Source organism: Carlito syrichta, unplaced genomic scaffold (genome assembly GCF_000164805.1).
Source record: "Carlito syrichta isolate Samal-C Ts95f unplaced genomic scaffold, Tarsius_syrichta-2.0.1 Scaffold309804, whole genome shotgun sequence".
Classification (NCBI taxonomy): Eukaryota; Metazoa; Chordata; class Mammalia; order Primates; family Tarsiidae; genus Carlito; species Carlito syrichta.
Window position 1 is genome coordinate 383,050 of NW_007253900.1, and position 21,118 is coordinate 404,167.

The 21,118-nt window shown below is 34.8% G+C and overlaps 1 protein-coding gene across 1 annotated transcript in view; it reads left to right on the plus strand.

Annotated features, from left to right (window-relative positions):
- The first annotated feature begins 2,333 nt into the window (after positions 1–2,333).
- The window catches only part of ZNF292 (zinc finger protein 292), a 40,280-nt gene continuing 21,495 nt past the window's right edge, over positions 2,334–21,118 (plus strand). The window contains exons 1-4 of the mRNA XM_008067866.2: positions 2,334–2,485; positions 2,671–2,749; positions 4,983–5,118; positions 19,395–19,597. Coding sequence (XP_008066057.1) covers positions 5,001–5,118; positions 19,395–19,597 — 321 coding nt within the window. The 5' untranslated portion in view covers positions 2,334–2,485; positions 2,671–2,749; positions 4,983–5,000. The remainder of the gene's footprint in view (positions 2,486–2,670; positions 2,750–4,982; positions 5,119–19,394; positions 19,598–21,118) is intronic.

Here is a 21,118-nt window from a genome sequence, read left to right on the forward strand (position 1 = left end):
TTAAAAATTCAGGAATGACGTAGCTTTGGATACCTGCATATTTCACAGTTGGATGGAGCTCTAGAGAATTCATCTCTGATTCTTTTTATCCCCACACAGAATCTACTTTGTACCATGAAGGTTTTGAATATAGTGGGACTGGGAGGTGAGGTGAAAGTGTGGACATGAAAGCAGACTCATTTCAGAGCTCATCTGTTTGGGGTATTTTTTCCAGGATATCTGAGAAATACGTTTTTCCGCTTTAATTTTATCTGGAATTTTTGCTATTGGAGTTGGTTTTGGACCTAGTTGAGTCCCCTACCACCCCACTATACACCGCACACTTTGGCTGCAGGTTTTCTATCCTTTCTTTTCTAGCTGTTCTGGCAATCTAATGCCCTCAATTCTTATTCAAAAATATTTAAATTAGTTTATGATATTTAAAAATATTGGTGTTGAAAGAGGGTTGGAGTCGAGAGAGGGCCCAAGTCTGGAGTGTATGACTGCTTAGAAGGTGAGTGCTCTTATGTTGCCCTTTAAGTTACCAGATTACCTTTTCTGCTCCTATCCTCCTTTGTTATTGTTTCTCATCACTTCCTACTTCTTTCAGTTGGAGAGAGTAGAAAGGACATGGTAGTGTTTCGCATGTTTGGTATAATTCCCTCTCTTCCTCTGTTCTGTTTCTGAAACTACTTCTGTATGCCAATGGATCCAAGCTCTTGTGGCGATTTTTTTCCTTCAGGGTACTCTCTTTTCTAGGAAAGGACACCTGAGTTTCTGTATATGATTAAATGAGTTTTAAACCCTGAAGTGTGGAGCGGACCAACTGTGTCAGTCTTCTGTATTATAAAAATATTTCATTAGAGTCCCACTTCATTTAGCACAACTGTAGAACCTTTTAGATAGTTTTTAGTAACTCACAGTTTTAACACCTGTAGCATCTTAACTTGTGTATTCCTGAATAACTGCTGTTGCCATATCTTCCATCTCTTATTCAATAAGATAAACAGTAATTTTTAAAGTAGTTCTTATGAGGTGGTTTTGAAGTAAGTCACTGAAGGATGAGAAATTTTTTTAATTTAAAAAATAAACACTTATTTTAAAAAGTTAGCCTCATAATCATTGTTTAATATCTTTATTATTGATTTTATTTGTTGAATGTCTTTAGATTTCTTTTTAAGTGATATAGCTTGTCACATAATTATTAATTTGTTATGTACAATTACTTATTCATGGACTGAAAAGTACATGTCTTTGCTGATCATATGTGAGCCATTTGCTGTTCAGTATTGAATTTTCTGCTCTTTATACAAAAGAGAGAATATGTAAATATTCTTTAAAATTCTTCACTGTGTGCCTGGTCAAGTATTACTTACCCAGTTGTCTTTATCTATCTATCTGTCTGTCTGTCTGTCTATCTATCTATCTAGAATCTCACTCTATCGCCCAGGTTGGAGTGCAGTAGCACAGTCACAACTCACTGCAGCCTCAGATTCCTGGGCTCAACTGTCCTTCTGCCTCAGCCTCCCAAGTAGCTTGCCACCATGTCTGGCTAATTTTTCATTTTTTGTAAAGATGAGATCTCGCTTTGTTGCCTAGGCTTGTCTTGAACTGCTGGGCTCAAGCTCTTCTCCTGCCTTGGCCTCCAAAAGTGCTGGGATTATTGGAATGAATCACCATGCCCAGAATTTGTTTTTAAATAGTTTTTAAAACTTGGAATTATTGGGTGAAAGGTGGCATTTTGAGTAGAAGATGGAGGATATAACACTTGCACTATTTAAAATTGGCCTTCAGCCGGGCTCGGTGGCTCAGCCTGTAATCCCGCGCCTTTGGGAGGCTGAGGTGAGTGAATTGCCTGAGCCCGCGGGTTCGAGACCCGCCTGGGCAGGCGAGACCTCATCTCCACAATAAGTTAAAAAATTAGCCAGGCGTGGTAGCGCGCACCTGCAATTCCGGCTACTCGGAAGGCTGAGGCGGAAGGATCGCCGGAGCCCAGCAGGTCGAGGCTGTGGTGGCTGGGAGTGGCCACTGCACTCCAGTCTGGGCGACAGAGTGAGACTCCAACTCAAAAAACAAAAAACAAAAAAAATTACAAAAAATAAAATAAAATTGGCCTTGATGAAATGATGCTGCAGGATGAATTAATTCTAACCTTTTCTCCTATAGAGAGCTTTCAAAAATAGGACTATGACTTTATTTCTTTTAATGTTTTAATCAACATAATCTACTTTTTGTTTTTATAAATAAAAAATGTTACTTTTCAAAATTTTTCAGGGAGGGAAAAAAGCTAATTAGTCAATGTGTATTTTGATTTACATTTTGAACACTTTTTGTTATTCCTCCCAAAACAGACACTCCTAAAATATGCAGAGAAATGGAAAACTTCAGAAGATCCCTTACCTTTATTGGAGGTATACACAGTGGCTATCCAAAGTTATGTTAAAGCCCGACCTTACCTGACCTCTGAATGTGAAAATGTAGCCTTGGTTCTGGAACGCTTGGCATTGTGAGTAGACCATTGAATAAATAAAAAGCTAGATTTAGCTTTTAAAATATGTTATATCTCATGTCTTATGACAGTTTAATTTTAAATAGATTCATTATCGGGAATCTGCTGATGATATAGAATCAGTAGTTTTATTTTGCTTTGAATTTTAATAATCCTATTTTTACCAACTTTTTGTTTTTTAGAAGCTGTGTTGAACTTTTGTTGTGTCTGCCTGTTGAGTTATCAGATAAACAGTGGGAACAATTTCAGACACTGGTGCAGGTGAGAATTTTTACCTATTAGATTTAATATAGGTATATCTTAGGTCATTTTCCTTATTCTTAAAAAATTACTTGGTTAAGCTTTAAAACTTCCAAATAATGCCAGGCATCAAGTGCTGCTTTTATTAAAATAGTGTCTTGCATATAGTAGATGCTTGGTCAGTGTTTGTTAAGTATATATATATATATATTTAGATATATTGGTTAAATATTGCACAGTTTTTTAAGATCAAGTAACTAGGGCTTTGTCAGAGCAGTTAGGGATCACAAAAGAAAATGCTGTAATTTTGATTTTGAAACCATTTTACTGATTGCTGAAAATCTCCAATGTGCTTTACCCAAATACGTTATCATTTAGCTGTTATAAAAACTTTGTGTGGCAAGGTTTGTTTTCCCCGTTGTAAAGGTGAGGAAACTGAGGCTCATACTGTAAAATGTATATTTATCTGCCCAAAGTTACACAGCTAATATCACAGAATAGTTATTTGAACCAAGGTTCTTTATTCCAAAGCCCATGCTTTTTCTCCTATCTGAAAACACAAACTTTGTCTCTTTTATTTAGTGCTGTTATTCTACTCACTTATAGTACTACATAATTTAGTACTTAGTTGTTTTGAAGTATTTTCAAGAATGTTAAGTTTTGTTTTAAGCACTAGATTGTTCTGGATATATTATAGATCCAAGTAATTTTGATTAATTGGTTAGTGGAAAATGACATTCCTGCTAGCTAGTTTCAAAAGATTAGTTCTATTTCTCTCTGTTTCTCTAACCAGAGTTCTTAAAATATCTCTTGACCTTAAGGTTTTCTTTAAGAAATATACTGAAGAGGCTTAGTCTTAATATTATAGAAGCATGTGAAATAAGCTATTTAGTTAGGCAGAGAAATAAACTTTCCTATTTTAATATACATTAAAATGTACATCAAGTGTAAGGTCCTTGAAGGTAGAATTCATATATTATTTGATAACAAAGGATTTCACGTGTCTTACACATAACAAATGCTTAATAACTATTTGTTGAAAGTGTCTTGTCCTGTTTGTCACATTGCAACTAACTTTTTGATCTGAGTTTTCTACTTTGGATATCAGCAATTGCATCTTAGGTTATTTCAAGAAGTATTTATGTTTAGGTAAACTATTTCAGAACTTTCTATTGTTTGGCATTGAGATGCACCTACCACCGAATTAATTAAATATGTTGTTTATATACAAATATACTGAATTCCTCATGCTGCTGATTTTGTTTGCAAACATAATGTAAACTCTTAAACTTTACTTTTGGAAACAAAAGCACTAGTTAATACCTTTTCAGATAGATTATGAAGGAAATAACTCTGTAGATCCCTCTACATTCAGTTACTTCTCAAAGAAAATTTCTTAAAGCACTTCAACTTTGTTGTAATGGAAATATTTTTATGGCTTCGAGGAATAGGCTTTTTGTTTGAACATTGCATGCAGCTTTAAGAGTTTCCACAACACTTTGCTCCCATTTCAGAGCTTTCTCAAGGTTAGTTTGTGTCTGTTTATCAGTATTCATTTTATTTTCCCTGTGTTTTACCTATGTAAGCATTTCTGTACTATATGATGAGCCCCTTACAGTCAGGGACTAGTTGCTTTCTTCTCCAGAACTTTGTCCATAGAAATACTCAAACATTTTCTGAATTGAATAAAAACTATTGGTCTTCTATGGACCGAAGAATATGTCTGTTTCATGAACACTTGGAAACAACTAGTAAGCATGGTTCATTGCCAGCTTTAATGTGAAATTGCCAAAACTGTAATGAATAAGTGAAAAATTATGCATTAAATATTTTCCTTAAGTTCCTTTTATCAGAATATGTATAAGTAGGCCATGATGCACATCTTTTTATTAATGGTAGAAGATGGGGGCGGATTTCAACTAACACAGAGAATATAAAATGTGTAAGGTCTTTTCTGCTTATGGAATTTCTGCTGGCTTCCTTGAGAAGTAACTTTACCCTTGGTGTAGATTTTGGGAAAAAATAAAATGGGCTTATTTCTATAAATACATTGTATTCAAGAGTTACAATTAATTTATTTCTTAACTTTTAGTTTCATTTTTAAATATTAGAAGTAAAGGAATTCAGCATTTTGTAATGTGATGTGAAGTTTTTAAAGATAAAAGTCTTTTCAGAAGTTATTATACTTAAAGCCTGATAAGCTTGTTTTCAAAAATTTGTTGTAATTCTTTGGATGTTTATTTAATATTTATAGGTAGCTCATGAAAAGCTGATGGAGAATGGCAGCTGTGAATTGCATTTTTTAGCTACTCTAGCTCAAGAAACTGGGGTGTGGAAAAACCCGGTACTGTGCACTATTCTTTCCCAGGAACCATTGGATAAGGATAAAGGTAAATTTTTTAGAAAGAGAGAAAAAAAAGAATCATTAGACTAGAACAAATAAGTATTATAAAGTATTATAAAGTTGTTATAATACAGTTCATCTCAAGATATTCCAAGGAAGGACCATTTAGTTAAATTTCTTCTGGGTGTGCTTGAGGACCTGCACCTTTATTTTATTTGGGGAAGATGTATTTATAAGATTCTAGTATCTCAGAGTAATAGAGAAACTAGAATTTTTTTCTTAAAATATTTTCAACAGTGGAATTTTCTCTGTAATATCCTGACAGGTGACAATCTAGCTTATATTTAATAATTAACTTATTTGTAGTTGGAGAAGCAGGAATAGTTAAATGTTTTTCCTCAAAGTAGAATAAGAAACTGGTGCTAGAACTCTGAAGTCTTCTGTTTCTAAGACAAGTACTCTTTCTCAGTTTATTTCTCAATTTTTTTTATCCTACATTTTTATTATGTGAGCTCAAGCAATAAAGATGCCAGTTAAATTCAAACTGGCAGGTAACCTATTGAAAGTAGATGGCCGAAACGCTAGTATGTGTAACAATATTTAGAATCTAAAATGCATATATACCATAAGGAAAAGTATTGTTGTTGTCTTCTAGGTACTTTTCTTGAGATTATTTAGAACTGTGTGCCTAGATTTCACCCTAACGTTTCCTAAGGTATTTAACTGAAGAAGTAAATAAGAAAATATTTATTTTGTAATATGTCTCATGGGAAAAGCATATATTTTCCACTGTAAGCCTCCATCATTTATTGCTTCTTGTTGCTTGATGACCAATTCTAGGTAATTTTGCTATGTGATAGCAAGTTATGAAGGCCATGGGAAGGGAGTGTGTTTACCAAAAGGCTTCCCAGCCTTCAAACTTCTCTTTATGCTGGTTGTTCCTCTTGATTTCCCTCTCTGCCACTTTCTCCATGCTTTCCTGATATTTCTAGCAGTGTTACCTGCTTCTTAGTTTTCACAAGAAGTTTGTTTTTAGTATCCTCTACCTTCATAGATATCCAAAGATTAGCTACAGGCGTTTCAAGACCTTGGAGAAATAAAAATAGACCCTCATTATTTAAGATAATAATAACAGATTTCAAAGTTGAGAATTTTAGATTTTTTTTTTTGCCTTTGCAGTATTAGCTTTATTCCCAACAGATGAACACAAATATGCTTTATTTCTAGCATCAAATTATACTTTCAGTCATCTCAGCTTTTGGAAATATTGGATTGATATATTAATATTAATATCAAGTTACATTGTATAGTTCCTGACAGTTTGGAAAATGCTTTTGTGTATATGGTTTTATTTAACCATGCATAGTGATCCTGCATGCGAGGTAGGATCTTTATTGTTCCTCTTTGTCAGATAAGAAAATGGAGGCTCAGAAAGATGAGTTGTCCTTTCCATATCTCATTGCCAGTGAAGAGAGGCAGAGCCAGGAATTAAATCCAGATTTTCAGCCTCTTCCTTTTAATATTGTGTTCTGTTGCACCTATCCTAATAAAATAAATTGCACCTAATCTAAATAAAGGATTAATTCCTTTTGCCAAACTCATATATTATGCTAAAGCAGGAACAAGGAATCTTTACCTTAGCAGAGATTTAAACTTCATTTTAAAAGAGAATGTGCTCAATTTTTCTTACTTGTTTGAATGTGCTTAACATTGTATCTGTTAACAAATGTCTCTACCCATTTCTGTGCTGCTTTATTTCTTGATCTTCATCTGTCATAGCCACTGAAATAATTTGGACTATGCAGCCAGGAGATATTTCTGCAAAGCAGATGGATTAGGTAGCCAGACTTTAATACAATTCATAAAGCAACCACAGAATGGTTGCATGATTGAGATAATCTAGCCTGCAGCAAGTTTGAAGAGAAGAGCAGGAACTCAGAGAATAATGAATATACCTTTCTAGACTGTATTTAACTATTAGTTTGTTCGTAGTGAAGCCTTTGAAGTGTTGATGTAGTACTTGAACAGTGGATATTGATTAATCCTGAATTGTTTCAGTTTAATTTAGTTTAGTTTTTTTTTAACTAATTTTGGACCTATGAAACCCCAGCTAAATCAAGATTTAGAGGATTTGGGGGAGGGGGAGTAAGGGTGGGGGCAGGCTTCATAACTTAAAACGCTAGTTTCACTTTAAGGTTTTCGCTTTCTGGAGTGAGGTGTCTCTAATAACTAACTCAATATAAGTCAAATAGGTGGTTTTGAATAACATAGGAACTTTAGGCATATTTACATATTACCTGTGCATTTCTTAAGTTCTAAAGTATGGTAACTATGCTATGTAGCTCAGTTCACTCTTAGCCTGCTGTTAGGAAATTTTCATCGTAAAAATTGTGAAAACTACATTATTGGAGTTTCCATCTTTTGAATATAGTGCTGCCTCTAAAGCCATGCCAAAGTATAAATACACTCTTCCACTGGGTAGCAATTGAAATTTTTGAAGATCACCATTGTGTCCACACTTCTGTCTTCTTTTCTACTGTAGACTAAAAATCTTCCTGGTGTGGCATAACTATAAATCTACAGTCATAATTTCTCACTCTTTGAGGGTATTTTATGTTTGCACTTGTTCTTTTTGAAGTGTAAATCTCAACACTTAATCTGTACCCTAAATATGATCTGGCCAGCTTTGAGGTCAATGGTACCCACACCCCCTTTGTCCTAACAATTCATACTTAAGGTAATGTGACCTAAGATGACATTAACTTTTTGGGTAGCCATGTCATTCTCTCAACTCAGTGAGGTCGTTAAAATCACACAAAAAAATTTTTTTAATTGCTACTCTTAATAATGTCTTCTATATCTATGTTTTTATACATTTTCTTTTGGTTTACAAGTTTATTGCTTTTTCTTTGGTTTAATTTCACTGTATTAGATCCATTCTGTCTCCCCAGCTTGTCAAGATGCTTTTAAATCCTGATTTTGTTATTCAAGGGTTTTGTTCTTCCCAGTTTCCTCGCATTTGCAGACTTCATTCACATATGCCCCATTGGTGTCCAGGTTTTTTATTATAGCCATAAAAAGGTCATGTCTAGGAATTGAGCTTCTGAGATGCTTATAGAAATATTTCTGCTTACCTTAAGTTCTTACATGTGTAGCCATTGATTATCATCGTACTATCAAATTCATTTATTTTCCCCTATGTCTGTCCATGCTTTTCCTTTTTTTTCTGTAAGGATTTGATTGATGAAAAACCATAAGAAGTGTTTGGCTAGAGTTCTCTTAAGTATAATTATATAATATTGAGATTAGCCTGACCTAATTATTTTTAAAATAATTTTTTTAATTTTAGAATAGTTTCAGATTTATAGAAAAAAATTGTGACGTGCTCCCACATACGCCAAGTGTTCACTATTGTTAATATCTTACATTAGTATGGTATATTTTTCACAGTTAATAAGCCCGTATTTGTACTTTGTTATTAACTAATCCATACTTTATTCAGATTTTCTTAGTTTTTACCTGATGTCCTTTTTCTATTCCAAGATTCCATCCAGGATACCCCATTACGTTTAGTCACCTTGTCTCCTTAGGTTCCTCTTGGCTGTGACAGTTTTTCAGACTTTCCTTGTTTTTGATGACCTTGACAATTTTGTAGAACGTTCCTAAACTGGGATTTGTCTGATAATGTTCTTATGATTAGACTTGGGTTATGGGTTTTGGGGAAGAAGATCACAGAGGCAAAGTGCCATTGTCATCACATCATATAGAGGGTGCATATTGTCACCATGACTCATCACCGCTGATGTGAACCATGACCACCTAGCTAGGGTAATGCGTGCCGGGTCGCTCTACTGCGAAGTTACTCTCTTCCCGCCTTCCCTTGCTGCACTCCTTGGAAGTAAGTTCCTATGTGCAGTCCACACTCGAGAGAAATGGGAAGATACACTTCAGCTTCTTGTTATTTAGGATTCTTGTTACTTAGGATTCTACACAGCAGATTTGTCTCTTCTTTATTTTTTTTTTAGTCATTTGTTCAGCCATTTATATTTACATGTTATATCGTGGATATTTTATACTTTGGTCATAATCCATTACTATGTTATTTTGTTTGGCCATTGGGAGCTTTTTCCTGTGTCCCTTTAATATAACCCCCTCATTGTGGATTTTTTTTTCCTAGCACCACAAGATGTTCCAGGCTCATCTGGCATATTTCCTACCCCAGTCTCCTAGCATCAGCCACTTCTTCAGGGAGCTCTGGCCCCTTTGCTTGAAGAATGGTGTTGAAACCAAGCCTTGGTCCCTGGATGTACTTATTGCTACTGAGGTGGTGTTACTTTTTTGCCCTCTCAGTGGACAAAACAAAGAAGTTCAGGTGTATATACTAATCTGTGCATATACACATATCTACAAATGCTTCTATGTATGACACCCTATATCTATAGCAAACCGAATGTGAATTCGTGCTGGTGTCTCCAACTGTAATCCATTGACATAAGGACCATTCTAGCCTCCTCTCTTTGCTTATTTTCAACAAAATGTGGTACAGTTGGAATCATGGCCTTTTCAAACCAGCGTCTCCCACCATTAGCCATCCATTTACTTACTTAATCAGTTCTAGTATGCATGTATAGTAGTTCCAGAATTGATAACTTGTATGCCTGTGGGAAACTTCTTTATTAATTATGTACATTGCTTTTGTACAGTTTCTTTGCTTCTATTTTTCCCCATTCATTTCCAGAGTTAGTTAGGTCACCTTCTTTCCCTATCTGTTTCAGTGAGGTTCTCTCATATTTGTAATACAGTTAGATTCTTCTGTCACATTCTGCATTCTATCCTGGGCTCCCTGAACCTCCTAAACAATTTTTTTCAATTTATATACTTAAGATTCCCTCTTTGTGCTGCATAGTTTTAGGGGTTTTGACAAATGTATAGTGTTATGTGTCCACTATTATAGTATCATACATAAGAGTTTTACTGCCCTAAAAAAAAAAAAACACTTGTGTTTCACCTGTTCAGCCTTATTCCGGACACCTGGTAATTACTAATCTATTTGCCATCTCTATTGTGTTGCATTTTTCAGAGTATCATGTAATTAAAGTCTTTTCATTCTGACTTCTTTCACTTAGCAGTGTACATTTAACATTCATCCAAGTCTTTACATGTCTTAGCAGCTCATTCATTCCTTCTTATCACCAAATAATATTTCATTATATGGATGTACCACAGTATGTTTATCCATTCACCTATTAAGAACATCTTGTTTGCTACCAGTTTTTGGTGATTTGAATAAAGCCGTTACAAACATTTGTTTGCAGGCTTTTGTGTGGATATAGGTTTTTAAATGAGTTGGGTGAAAATACCTTGGAGTATGGTGTATATCATGTGGTAAGACTGTGTTTGGCTTTTAAAGAAACTGCCAGACTGTCTTCTAAAGTGGTTGGATCGTTTTGTTTTCTCATCAGCAATGAATGATAATTCCTGTTGCTCCAAACTCTCACCAGCAATTAATATTGTCTGTTTTGGGGACTTTAGCCATTTAGTGTAATGTCATTACTAATAGGCACGTAGTGATATCACCTTGTTGTTTTAATTTGCATTTCTGTAATGACAAATGGTATTGAACATCTTTTCATATGCATAAATGCCATCTGTATATCTGGTGAGGCATCTGTTCAGATCTTTTGCCTATTTCTTAATTGGATTGTTTGTTTTCTTATTGCTGAGTTTTAACACTTTTTGTATATTTTAGGGACGAGTTCTTTATTGGATAAGTGGTTTGTAAATCTGTTCTTTCACTCTTTTGAAAGTCCTCTTGCTTGTCCTTTCTCTTAATATTGACTTACAGAAGTTTTACATTTAATAAACTCTAGCTTATCAGTTTTTTTCTTTCATGGGTCATGCTTTTGGTCTTTTATCTAAAGACTCATCACCAAATCCAAAATCAAATGGTTTCTAAGTGTTTTTCTAGAAATTTTATAGTTTTGCATTTTACATTTGGCTCTGTGGTCCACTTTGAGAAAATTTCTGTGAAACCTATAACCTAATTTATGTTTAGTGAATCTGTCTTGGCTATTACCAGTCACACTTCTTGTTCTGAAGAATCACAGGCTATCTTTTTAATAAAATTATTTTTAAGCTCTTATCCAGAATTACATCTGTTTCTGTTTCTACAGTTTTGCAAAGTGTACCATCAGCCCCATTTTGAAAATTACATTTTCCATCTGTTTCCACTTACTCTGTTGTTTGTTCTGCTCTTTTAAACCTAAAGTGTATCAGAATCATCATAAGAATAGAATTCTACTTTTCTCTGTCATCGTAAATGACACATAATCACACCCAAGTAGCAGGCCTTTCCCAAGAAGGCACCACCTCCTATTATATTGTTCTTGGCCTTTTAGGTGAGTTAGAGATCATCTTGGGTTTTAGCTTTGCTCACATTTTATGCAGGTCGGTACCAGATGTCTGACACTCATGGCGCGTCTTTGGTCCTGGACCCACCCTTCCTTCTTTCGTATATGTCATTTTAAAATCTAAACTCAGAGAATTTCCTGTTACGGTCACACTGACATCTGTAGGCACTTTTCCCTCAACGTCTATATTGGGTTAATTGGCAGTTGCAAAAATTGCATTTTTGTCAGCTTGCCAATCCTGTCTTGAATCTTGAACACTGCGTTTCTCTTTTTTTCCCCAAACCCTTTTGTTTTAAAGGAAATTTCTGCTGCTGAAGTTTTTCCTTGGTACTTGTAAGTCATTCAGAGTTGTGTGGGAACTAAGTTTTTATTCAATAATAAACTTTACACTTCAAAGTAAACAGGGAAAAACTGCTCCGTTAGCCTACACAGACGGACCAGTCTTTTGAAGGGGGATGGGAGGAGAGCGCAAGTGATCGCTAATCCTGCTCGGGCAAGTAGGGTGGGACCAGAGCCGTCGACCTGCTGCTGCTTTCCAGTGGTCTGCGCCGGCCTTTCACTTGTTGATACTTTCGGGATGTGTCGCGCGCGCGCGCGTGTGTGTGTCTGTCTTTACCTGTCCAGCTAGAGAATGCCAAAAAGGGTAACTCAGTCTCGCGCGCGTGTGTGTGTGTTTGTGTGTCTGTCTGTCTTTACCTGTCCAGATGTGTGTGTGTGTGTGTGTCTGTGTGTCTGTTTGTCTTTACCTGTCCAGCTAGAGAATGCCAAAAAGGGTAACTGAGACCTAGATTTAAATCTAGTAGTGATTTTGTTGTGCTAGGATAGTTCTTACAGGAACTATCACTACAAAGAACACCTCTTAGGTTATATTGCGTATTCCTAGAAATAGAGTTTTCTTAATCCGTTTCTCTATTTATATTACCTTGTTACCCTTGCTCCCCTTTCTCCTAAACTGACCTTTTCCTGGTGTAAGGAATAAGTAAATTGAGCGTTCTTGATTTCTTTTTAATTACTACCAAATTAGGTCGTCTTTTACTTGTGTATAGCTCTTAAAAGTCCTCGTGGATCCGTGGTTCTGGATAGAAGTGAGCTGATGCAGCCTCATTGGAATGAACTCGTGGTGTTTGCTCCCCCACTTCAGCCTCATGACATCTTGTATTTTGTTAACATTAGTTATGCCGTACTGTTTTATAGTTAAATGTAAATATAGTGACCCTAACATTTTCATCTTTACTAAAAGGATTTTTAAACACACACTCACTGGCTTCTTGAAACATCCTAGAAAAGTGCATTATTTATTTTTAATAAAAGTATATTTTAAAACAAAATTACATAAATAAATATGTCAGAATTTAATTAAATCTATTACTTATAATTAAATGTTATTTCACACAAAATTTCAGTGTGGCATACTAACTAGTTTCATCTGATAGAATAATTTTTAATCTTGAAAAATTCTATTTTATATTAGTCATGCCAAAAAGTCAGCTATGACCATAAAGTTTTACTATCAGGCTTCATAAAAAAGCAAGAAACATGATTTAAGAAATTTTGAAATCTTTTAAGTTAAAATTCTGTTTCTTATCAATGTAACATCTTTCCTTAGAAAAAGGTAAGGGAGGGTGATGGTTAAGATTATTCTTACCAGCCGGGCTCGGTGGTTCAGCCTGTAATCCCGTGCCTTTGGAAGGCTGAGGTGAGTGGATTACCTGAGCCCGCAGGTTCGAGACCCGCCTGGGCAGCGAGACCTCATCTCTACAATAAATCAAAAAATCAGCCGGGTGTGGTAGCGCGTGACTGTAATTCCGGCTACTTGGAAGGCTGAGGCGGAAGGATCGCCGGAGCCCAGCAGGTCAAGGCTGCGGTGGCCGGGAGCAGTCACTGCACTCCAGTCTGGGCGACAGAGTGAGACTCCAACTCAAAAAAAATAAAAAATAACAAAATAAAAATAAGCCAGGCTTGGTGGCTCAACCTGTAATCCCGCGCCTTTGGGAGGCTGAGGTGAGTGGATTGCCTGAGCCCACAGGTTCGAGACCCGCCTGGGCAGCGAGACCTCATCTCTACAAAAAATCAGCCGAGTGTGGTAGCGCACTCCTGTAATTCTGGCTACTCAGAAGGCTGAGACGGAAGGATCACTGGAGCCCAGCAGGTGAGGCTGCGGTGTCCGGGAGCAGCCACTGCACTCCAGTCTGGGCGACCGAGTGAGACTCCAACTCAAAAAAAAAGATTATTCTTACTTGGCAATTTGGACACTGAAATATGCTTACCTTGAGCAGTAGTCTCAATTCTGTTTGAGACTCAATTCTGTTTGTGATTAAAATTACCTGGGACGCTTTTATGTAGTTCAGTGCCAGAGCTCTACCTGAGACCAATCAAATTAGATTCTCTGTATATGGGCTGTGATTATTAAATACTTTTTAGAAGTTCAAAACGACTCTATAGCCAGGGTTAATAACCAGTGTTCTAGAACTTGAAGTGCCGTCTTTTCATTAAATTTCTTAATTTAAATTTTTTTTTTTTTTTTTTTTGCTGACAATGCTGAATTTTTCATGCATTTTTTCATTGTGGTAGAAAAACACAAGATAAAATTAGCTATCTTAACATTTTTCAGCATACAGTTCATTAGTGTTATTATTCCTATTGCTATGAAACAGATCTCCAGAACCTTTTCATCTTGAAACTCTATATTCATTAAAAAAAAAAAAATTCTCCTTTCCCCAACCTCTTAGCCAATGGTAAATCATTATTCTACTTTTTGTTTCTATGACTTGGCTACTTTAGATACCTCATAAAAATAAGGTATCATATTTGTCTCTTTATGACTCTGACCTGTTTCACTTAGTATAATTTCCTCAAGGTGTAGCATTTTAAAAGATATTGTTTGTAAATGCCACATTTTGTTTGTTTATCTATTATAGGTGGACATTTGGATTGTTCATATCTCTTGGCTGTTGTGAGTAGCATAAATATGGTAGTACACATATCTCTTTGAGAATACTCTTTCAATTCTTATGGATACTACCCAGAAATGGAATGGCAAGATCATATGATAGTTCTATTTTTTATTGTTTTAGGAACTTGTATACTCTTTTCCATAGAGGTTACACTGCTTTACAATTCTAGAATTGTTAAGTGCATGAAAGTTCCAGTTTCTTCATGTCCCCCCCCAACACTTTTCTGGGTTTTTTTAATGGTAGTCATCCTAGTGGGTGTGATGTGGTATTTCACCGTGGTTTTGATTTGCACTTCTCTGATGATTTCACTCTGTTGATTGTGTCCTTTGATACACAAAATTTTTTAAATTTGATGTAATCCCATTGTCTAGTTTTGCTTTTGTTGCCTGTACCTTTGGTGTTGTAGCCAAGAAGTCATTTTCAAGTCCAGTGTCATAAAACTTTTCCCTTGGAACTTATTCTAGGAATTTTACAGTTTTAGGTCTTCCATGTAGGTCCTTAATCCATTTTTAGTTAATGTTTGTATATGGTGCAGGATAAGGGCCCAACTTCATTCTTGGACATATAGCTATCTAGTTTTTCTAGGTCCATTTGATGAAGAGACTGTTCTTTCCCCATTGAGCCATCTTGATACTCTTGTTAAAGGTCATTTGACCACATACACTAGAGTTTATTTCTGTACTCCATTGCATGGTCTATGTGTCAGTCTTTATGCTGATACTTCAATGTTTTGATGACGCTAGCTCTAATATTTTTTGAAATCGGGAAGTATGAAACCTTCAACTTTGTTGTTCTTTGTCAAAGTTATTTTGGTTATTTGGGCTTCCTTGAAATTCCATGTGAATTTTAAGATGAATTAAGCCTTTGGGATTTTGATAGAGATGGTAGTATGGACATCTTAATAATATTAAGTCTTAGCTGGGCTCGGTGGCTCAGCCTGTAATCCCATGCCTTTGGGAGGCTGAGGTGAGTGGATTGCCTGAACCCGCAGGTTCAAGACCTGCCTGAGCAGGCGAGACCTCATCTCTACAATAAATCAAAAAATTAGCCGGGCATGGTAGCACGCGCCTGTAATTCCGGCTACTCGGAAGGCTGAGGCGGAAGGATCGCTGGAGCCCAGCAGATCGAGGCTGCGGTGACCGGGAGCGGCCACTGCACTCCAGTCTGGGCAATAGAATGAGACTTCAACTAAAAAAAAAAAGAAAAAAAATATATTAAGTCTTGTAGTCCATAATCACAGGATGTCTAATTGTGACTTTAATTCTTTTTTGCAGTGTTTTGTAATCTTCAGTCTACAAGTCATTTACCTCTAGTTAGCTTTATTCCTAAGAATTTTCTTTTTTTGTGTGTCATTGCAAATGGGATTGTTTTCTCAATTTCCTTTTCAAATTGTTTGTTGTTTGTGTATAGTTATGCAACTGACTTTTGCGTGTTGATTTTTATATCCTGCAACTTTGCCAAATTTGTTTTTTAGTTCTAATAGTTTTTTAATGAGACTTTTAGGGTTTCCTACATATAGGATCATGTCATCTGTTAACAGAGATGATTTTTACTATTTAAAAAAAATTTTTTTTTTTTTTGCCTAATTGCTAAATTATTTCTAAGAGAACATGCAAATTATGTATTTCTAAAAGGAATAAGTTACGCAGATTCTTGTAGGCCATGATGAGAATTCTAGAATTTATTCTTTGAACCCAGGGAAACCCAGTAGGAGGTTTTAAACAGAGAGAAAACAATCGTGTGTGCTTTAAAAACAAAAGAAAAGCTCCCTGATTCCTATTAGAGAAGTAATGGAGGTGGTAAGAGTAGATACAGAATTTCTGGACTAGCAGATCCCTAGCAAGGTGGTCTGATGGGTGGGGGGTGGGGGATTGAGTGGGAGTGGAGATGGAGAAAAGTGAATGGAATTGAGTGTTTACTGATTAGAAATGACTATGCATTAGAAGTGGCAGGCTAGATGTATGGGTGAAAGGGAGTCAGAAGAGAGCATTTTTAAGGCAGACCCTTAGCTCTCTGGCTTTAGCACAACTGAGTGGTTGGAGATGTGGAAATTGCACATATTTTGGCATAGAGATTTTGTATCCTGAGTCTGAGATGCCTGTGAAGCAGCTTGTCAGAGATGCTGCAAAGGAAACCATGTGCAACTCTGGGCATGGGAATAGGCACCCAGTAAATGAGTTAGCCCCACTTTTGGGGGGGAATCTAGGACCTAGTATAAGTCATAGTGCATAGTATATACTCAGTTAGTACTTTTGTAATGATTTATTTATCACAAAAGCCAACTTACGTATTGTAATGCATTTAAAGTTAAATATCTTCAGTGTAGAAGTTAGTAGTTTCTTTTTTAATATTATAAAAGTGGGATTTTTATGGGAAGAAGTCTACTTTTACATTCTTAATTAAACTGGCTGAATATCATTCATTTTCATTGACACTTTATGTCATCTAGCCATCTTGATAGGCTCTGATGTAGTAAAACTTGCTGTTCTATTGAAGTACATAAATGCAGAGAAAATAGATTAAAAGGCTATACATGAGTGAAATGTAAATGTTTTATCCTTTTGTTGTATGAGAGTGGGAAAAGCGGGATGGGGAGTGAAATTTGATGTGTCTAGCTATTCTGAAATAAAGATTATACAAATTTTTTCATATGTGTATCAAGCATGAAAACAGGTAGTGTTTGTTGCAATATCATAACTCTATAAGGAAAAATGGATTAGAGAGAAAGTAGAGAAAGATGCAAAGGAGAGGGGAAAAGAAAAGTAGTGAAGGGGAAAATGGAGGGAGAGAAGTGGCTTTCAGTAAGACTGAATTGAGTATTAGAGTGTAATCTACTGCTGATTCATTTGAATCATGAGCTTCAGAATATGTATGTGTTTTCCTTTAATGGCTAATGCTACCTCACAACTTTTTACTGCTAAAAGTGCTATTCTAATTAGATGTAGACACAATGGCCAAATAGCTGAAAGTTTTCCTGACCTACTCTGTGTAAAGCTGGAAGTCAGAAGACTCGTTATTCTACCTCTGGTTTTGCCATTAACTGGCTTTATGATCCAGGAAGTCACTTGCCTTCTGTGAGCCTCAGTTTACTCATCTGCCAAATGATGGAACTGGACACAATGATCTGTAAAGTTCCTTCTGCTCAAATGTTCTCTTTTTCTTCAAAGTTCATTTTGCCCTAAGTGTGGCAGTGGTTTCCCATTATTAAAAAATAAAAATTCTATGGCTTTGAAATTTATAATATCAGTATTTTTTTCTTATACATTGATTTAGCACAGAAATTATTTCACACAATTTGTTACTCTTAAATGCTGCTCTTTGAGAATTTAGGGACTATTTGAGATTAGTGCCACCAGTTTTGTTAAATATTTGCTACTTCTAAGTTATTTCTTTGCCATGGTCTTTTGGAGTCTGTTAATAATGAATTTTTGTGAGAGTATTTGAAATAATTCTCAGACTTTCTGTCGCTGGAGTCTCCCTTTTAAAGAACTGTTGAATTAGGATACTAAAACTGTTTATAATTAGTGTAAGTTTGACTTTATTTTTCTTAAATTTTTTGTTTAAAGTCGTCACAGATTTTGCTTTGGCAGTGAATCATATTTTGAAATATGATTGTCTCAATAGGATCATGTGATATTTAAAAAAGAAATATAATGCCCTTTATCTCAGTAAGACATATAGGTACAAAAATGTTATGCTTTATTATCTATGTGCACTCATTTATAATATTTGGTTGAGTCTAATTTGAAAAATAGAGGGTAACTGGTACAAAGGTCTAGACTTCAAGAAAAAGATCAAATTTGGGATCCTGTGTTAAATTGTTTATATGTTTATAGTTTTAATACTGATGAGCCATGGTCATAGCATTTTATAGAATAATTTTTTCATAGCAGACCAGAGTACAGTTAGATCTAACACATAAAAATACTAAAGGGTAGCAAAGAATATTTAAAGAAGGAAAGAACATCTCTCATTTTCCATCTTCTAACCAACAAATTGCTTAGCAGGCATATCTTTCAGTCTCTTCACAGGTAGAAAAAGTAATATGTTTTATTCACAGGGCATTTTAAATTTTATTGCTGAAAGCCTTCCAAGAGTTTTAGGCTAGTCATGCTTAAAAATAAGCATGATTTATATCCTGGTGAAAACTTAGGGGAAAGTTTAAAATTGTACTTGCTAAACTTTAAATTTTCTTTCTTAAATACAAAAAAATAAAAATTAATTCCTTTTTGTAGATGACCACACAAGCACTAGAAAATTCAAAGGTTTGCACAAAATGGAAATTTATTATGCATCTGTGGACCTAAAGCATAGTTTGAATTTATTGATGATGTTTTCAAAATAGCAGCACAAACCCACAGAATTTTTATGCAATTTACTCTTTGGCAAACTTTTCATTTTTTTGGTAAATATTTTGATTCATTCTAAAACATGTTAAAAAAAGATATGCTTCACCTTTGTAAAATGAAAAATGCATCATCAATATTAAACAAAATATTAGTTGAATAGCTTCTAGAATGTCGAAACATCTTTTTGTGGTTACCCATGTAAGTTTATAATGCCCTAGCATTACAGGTTTGAGGAGATGCTGACCTGATGTGTTCAAGAAATAACTGTTATAGGAAAATAATTCAGTATAATTTTAATAATACTGACTATAAGAATTTAATGCAGAATTATTTTATCATCAAGAAGTTTATTAAACTTATTCTAAATGGTACTTTATCTAAGGGGCAAAAATATTTAATGCAGTTCTTTTTAAGTTAGCAATATAATCTCCTCTTGCTTATAAGGTCAGGTATTTTGTAATAGCTTTACTGGCAGTAATAGAGCATTGCAAAAAAATAAAAAACAAAAAAATTTTAGTTCTTCTGGTTTTTTAAATTCCCTATAAGAATTTGTATTGCAAATGAATTATTACCAAATGTTAATAATCTATTATGTCTTGTTTTTTAAAGTGAATGAATTTTTAGCTTTTGAGGGTCCCATCTTGTTGGATATGAGAATTAAACATCTAATCAAAACAAATCAGTTAAGTCAAGCAACTACTCTAGCAAAGCTGTGTTCTGACCATCCAGAGATTGGTACAAAAGGTAGTTTTAAGCAAACTTACCTTGTCTGTCTTTGTACATCGTCACCAAATGAAAAGTTAATCGAAGAGGTGAGTATGTTTTTTTCCGTTAGTAATTATTTTTTAAAGTGGCTAAAATAATTTTTAATTAGAATGTCGTTGGCTTCCTTTTCTCTTAGATAGTGAAGGTGTTATTGTTGTCAATCTTACAATTTTGATATGCTCTTGAGTAGTGGCAACTTGATTCTAAGTAGCTTTCAGAATTCTGTGTAAACTGATTTTACCTAGTTTCTATTTTAAATAAAATTGATCTTTTAAATGCTTTGGCTAAATTGTGGGAAAGATGGTGGTGGCTTAACAGTTTAGTAGGATATTTATATTTGTCAGCTTTGAGACTTAAGTTCAGTTTTATTGGACTTTAAGATACTTGCAGTTCTTTATAACTAGCTAATTTAAGTAACTATATTTATATATAGGCTATTCTCTAAGAATACTTTGAGAGAAGCATATAAATTCTCTCTGTATAGTCTATATATGTATGTATGTGTATATTATACTATGTGTAATTTAAAGTAGATTATATATAACTTTTAGTACGTGTTTTTATTTATACATTTAATGTAAAATTTTGTTTTCTTTGTGAGACATCGTATTTTTACTTATAATTTGGCATAAAGCATAGTATTCACATATTTGTATGTTTATGACTACAAAATTCTGAGATGGTCCAAGTGGGGATTTTGCATTTTGGAGAACACATAATTCCAAAAAGAAGTTGGAGAGAGGGTAGGAGAATTAAAAGTTGTTGATGAAGAAACAGGAATGTGTATTTAAATAATATAGATTCAACTGTAGCACATTGTTTAGTGTTCTATATATACTAAATGTATACAACTATTGTGTATCTCTTATATAGTATGTATCCTTTGACTCCAGAGCAGTTGAGAGAGGAAGACACAGGGATTGTGGACAAACGTAATAATATGTTAAGGGAAAATTTGAGATATAAGACAGAAGACAATTGACAGAGCATGTTTGATCCCCTGAGTAGACAGAGAGGTATTTTAATCAGAGGCGGGAAAGCCTCAGATAGATGGATGAATGCCACATGAGGTTTGAGGAAATATAATGGTGATCGTGTGATTTTTTTTTTTTTCCTTGAAAATAGATAATCGAGAAGTCAGTGGTAGGTGTATACCAAGATTTGAAATAAGCCTATTGGGCTTATTATGTAAGGATGTTGAGGATACTGGGCAGAGTAATGTCAGGCAGTTTTTAGTCTGGATGAAATAGAACCATAGACTATATACCATTAGTCTAGACTTTGACCAATCTGTAGAGTTTTCTTCCTTACTATTTCTCTTTTTATTACAGGAAATCGGTTTTTAAATTGCCATATATATATGAAAAAATGAAGAATGACCTTTTTTATTAGTTCAAAATAACTAGATAATTTAATTGGCAGATGTATAAAATTTATTGAAATAGCCTCTGCTATTTGTATAACATTTTTTAAAAAATCCTTAAATAGTTATTGTGCTGCTACATCTTAGATATTTAGCTCCAGTAAAACTTTTATTTTCAGTTCAGTCCCTGGCCTTAAGTCTACTT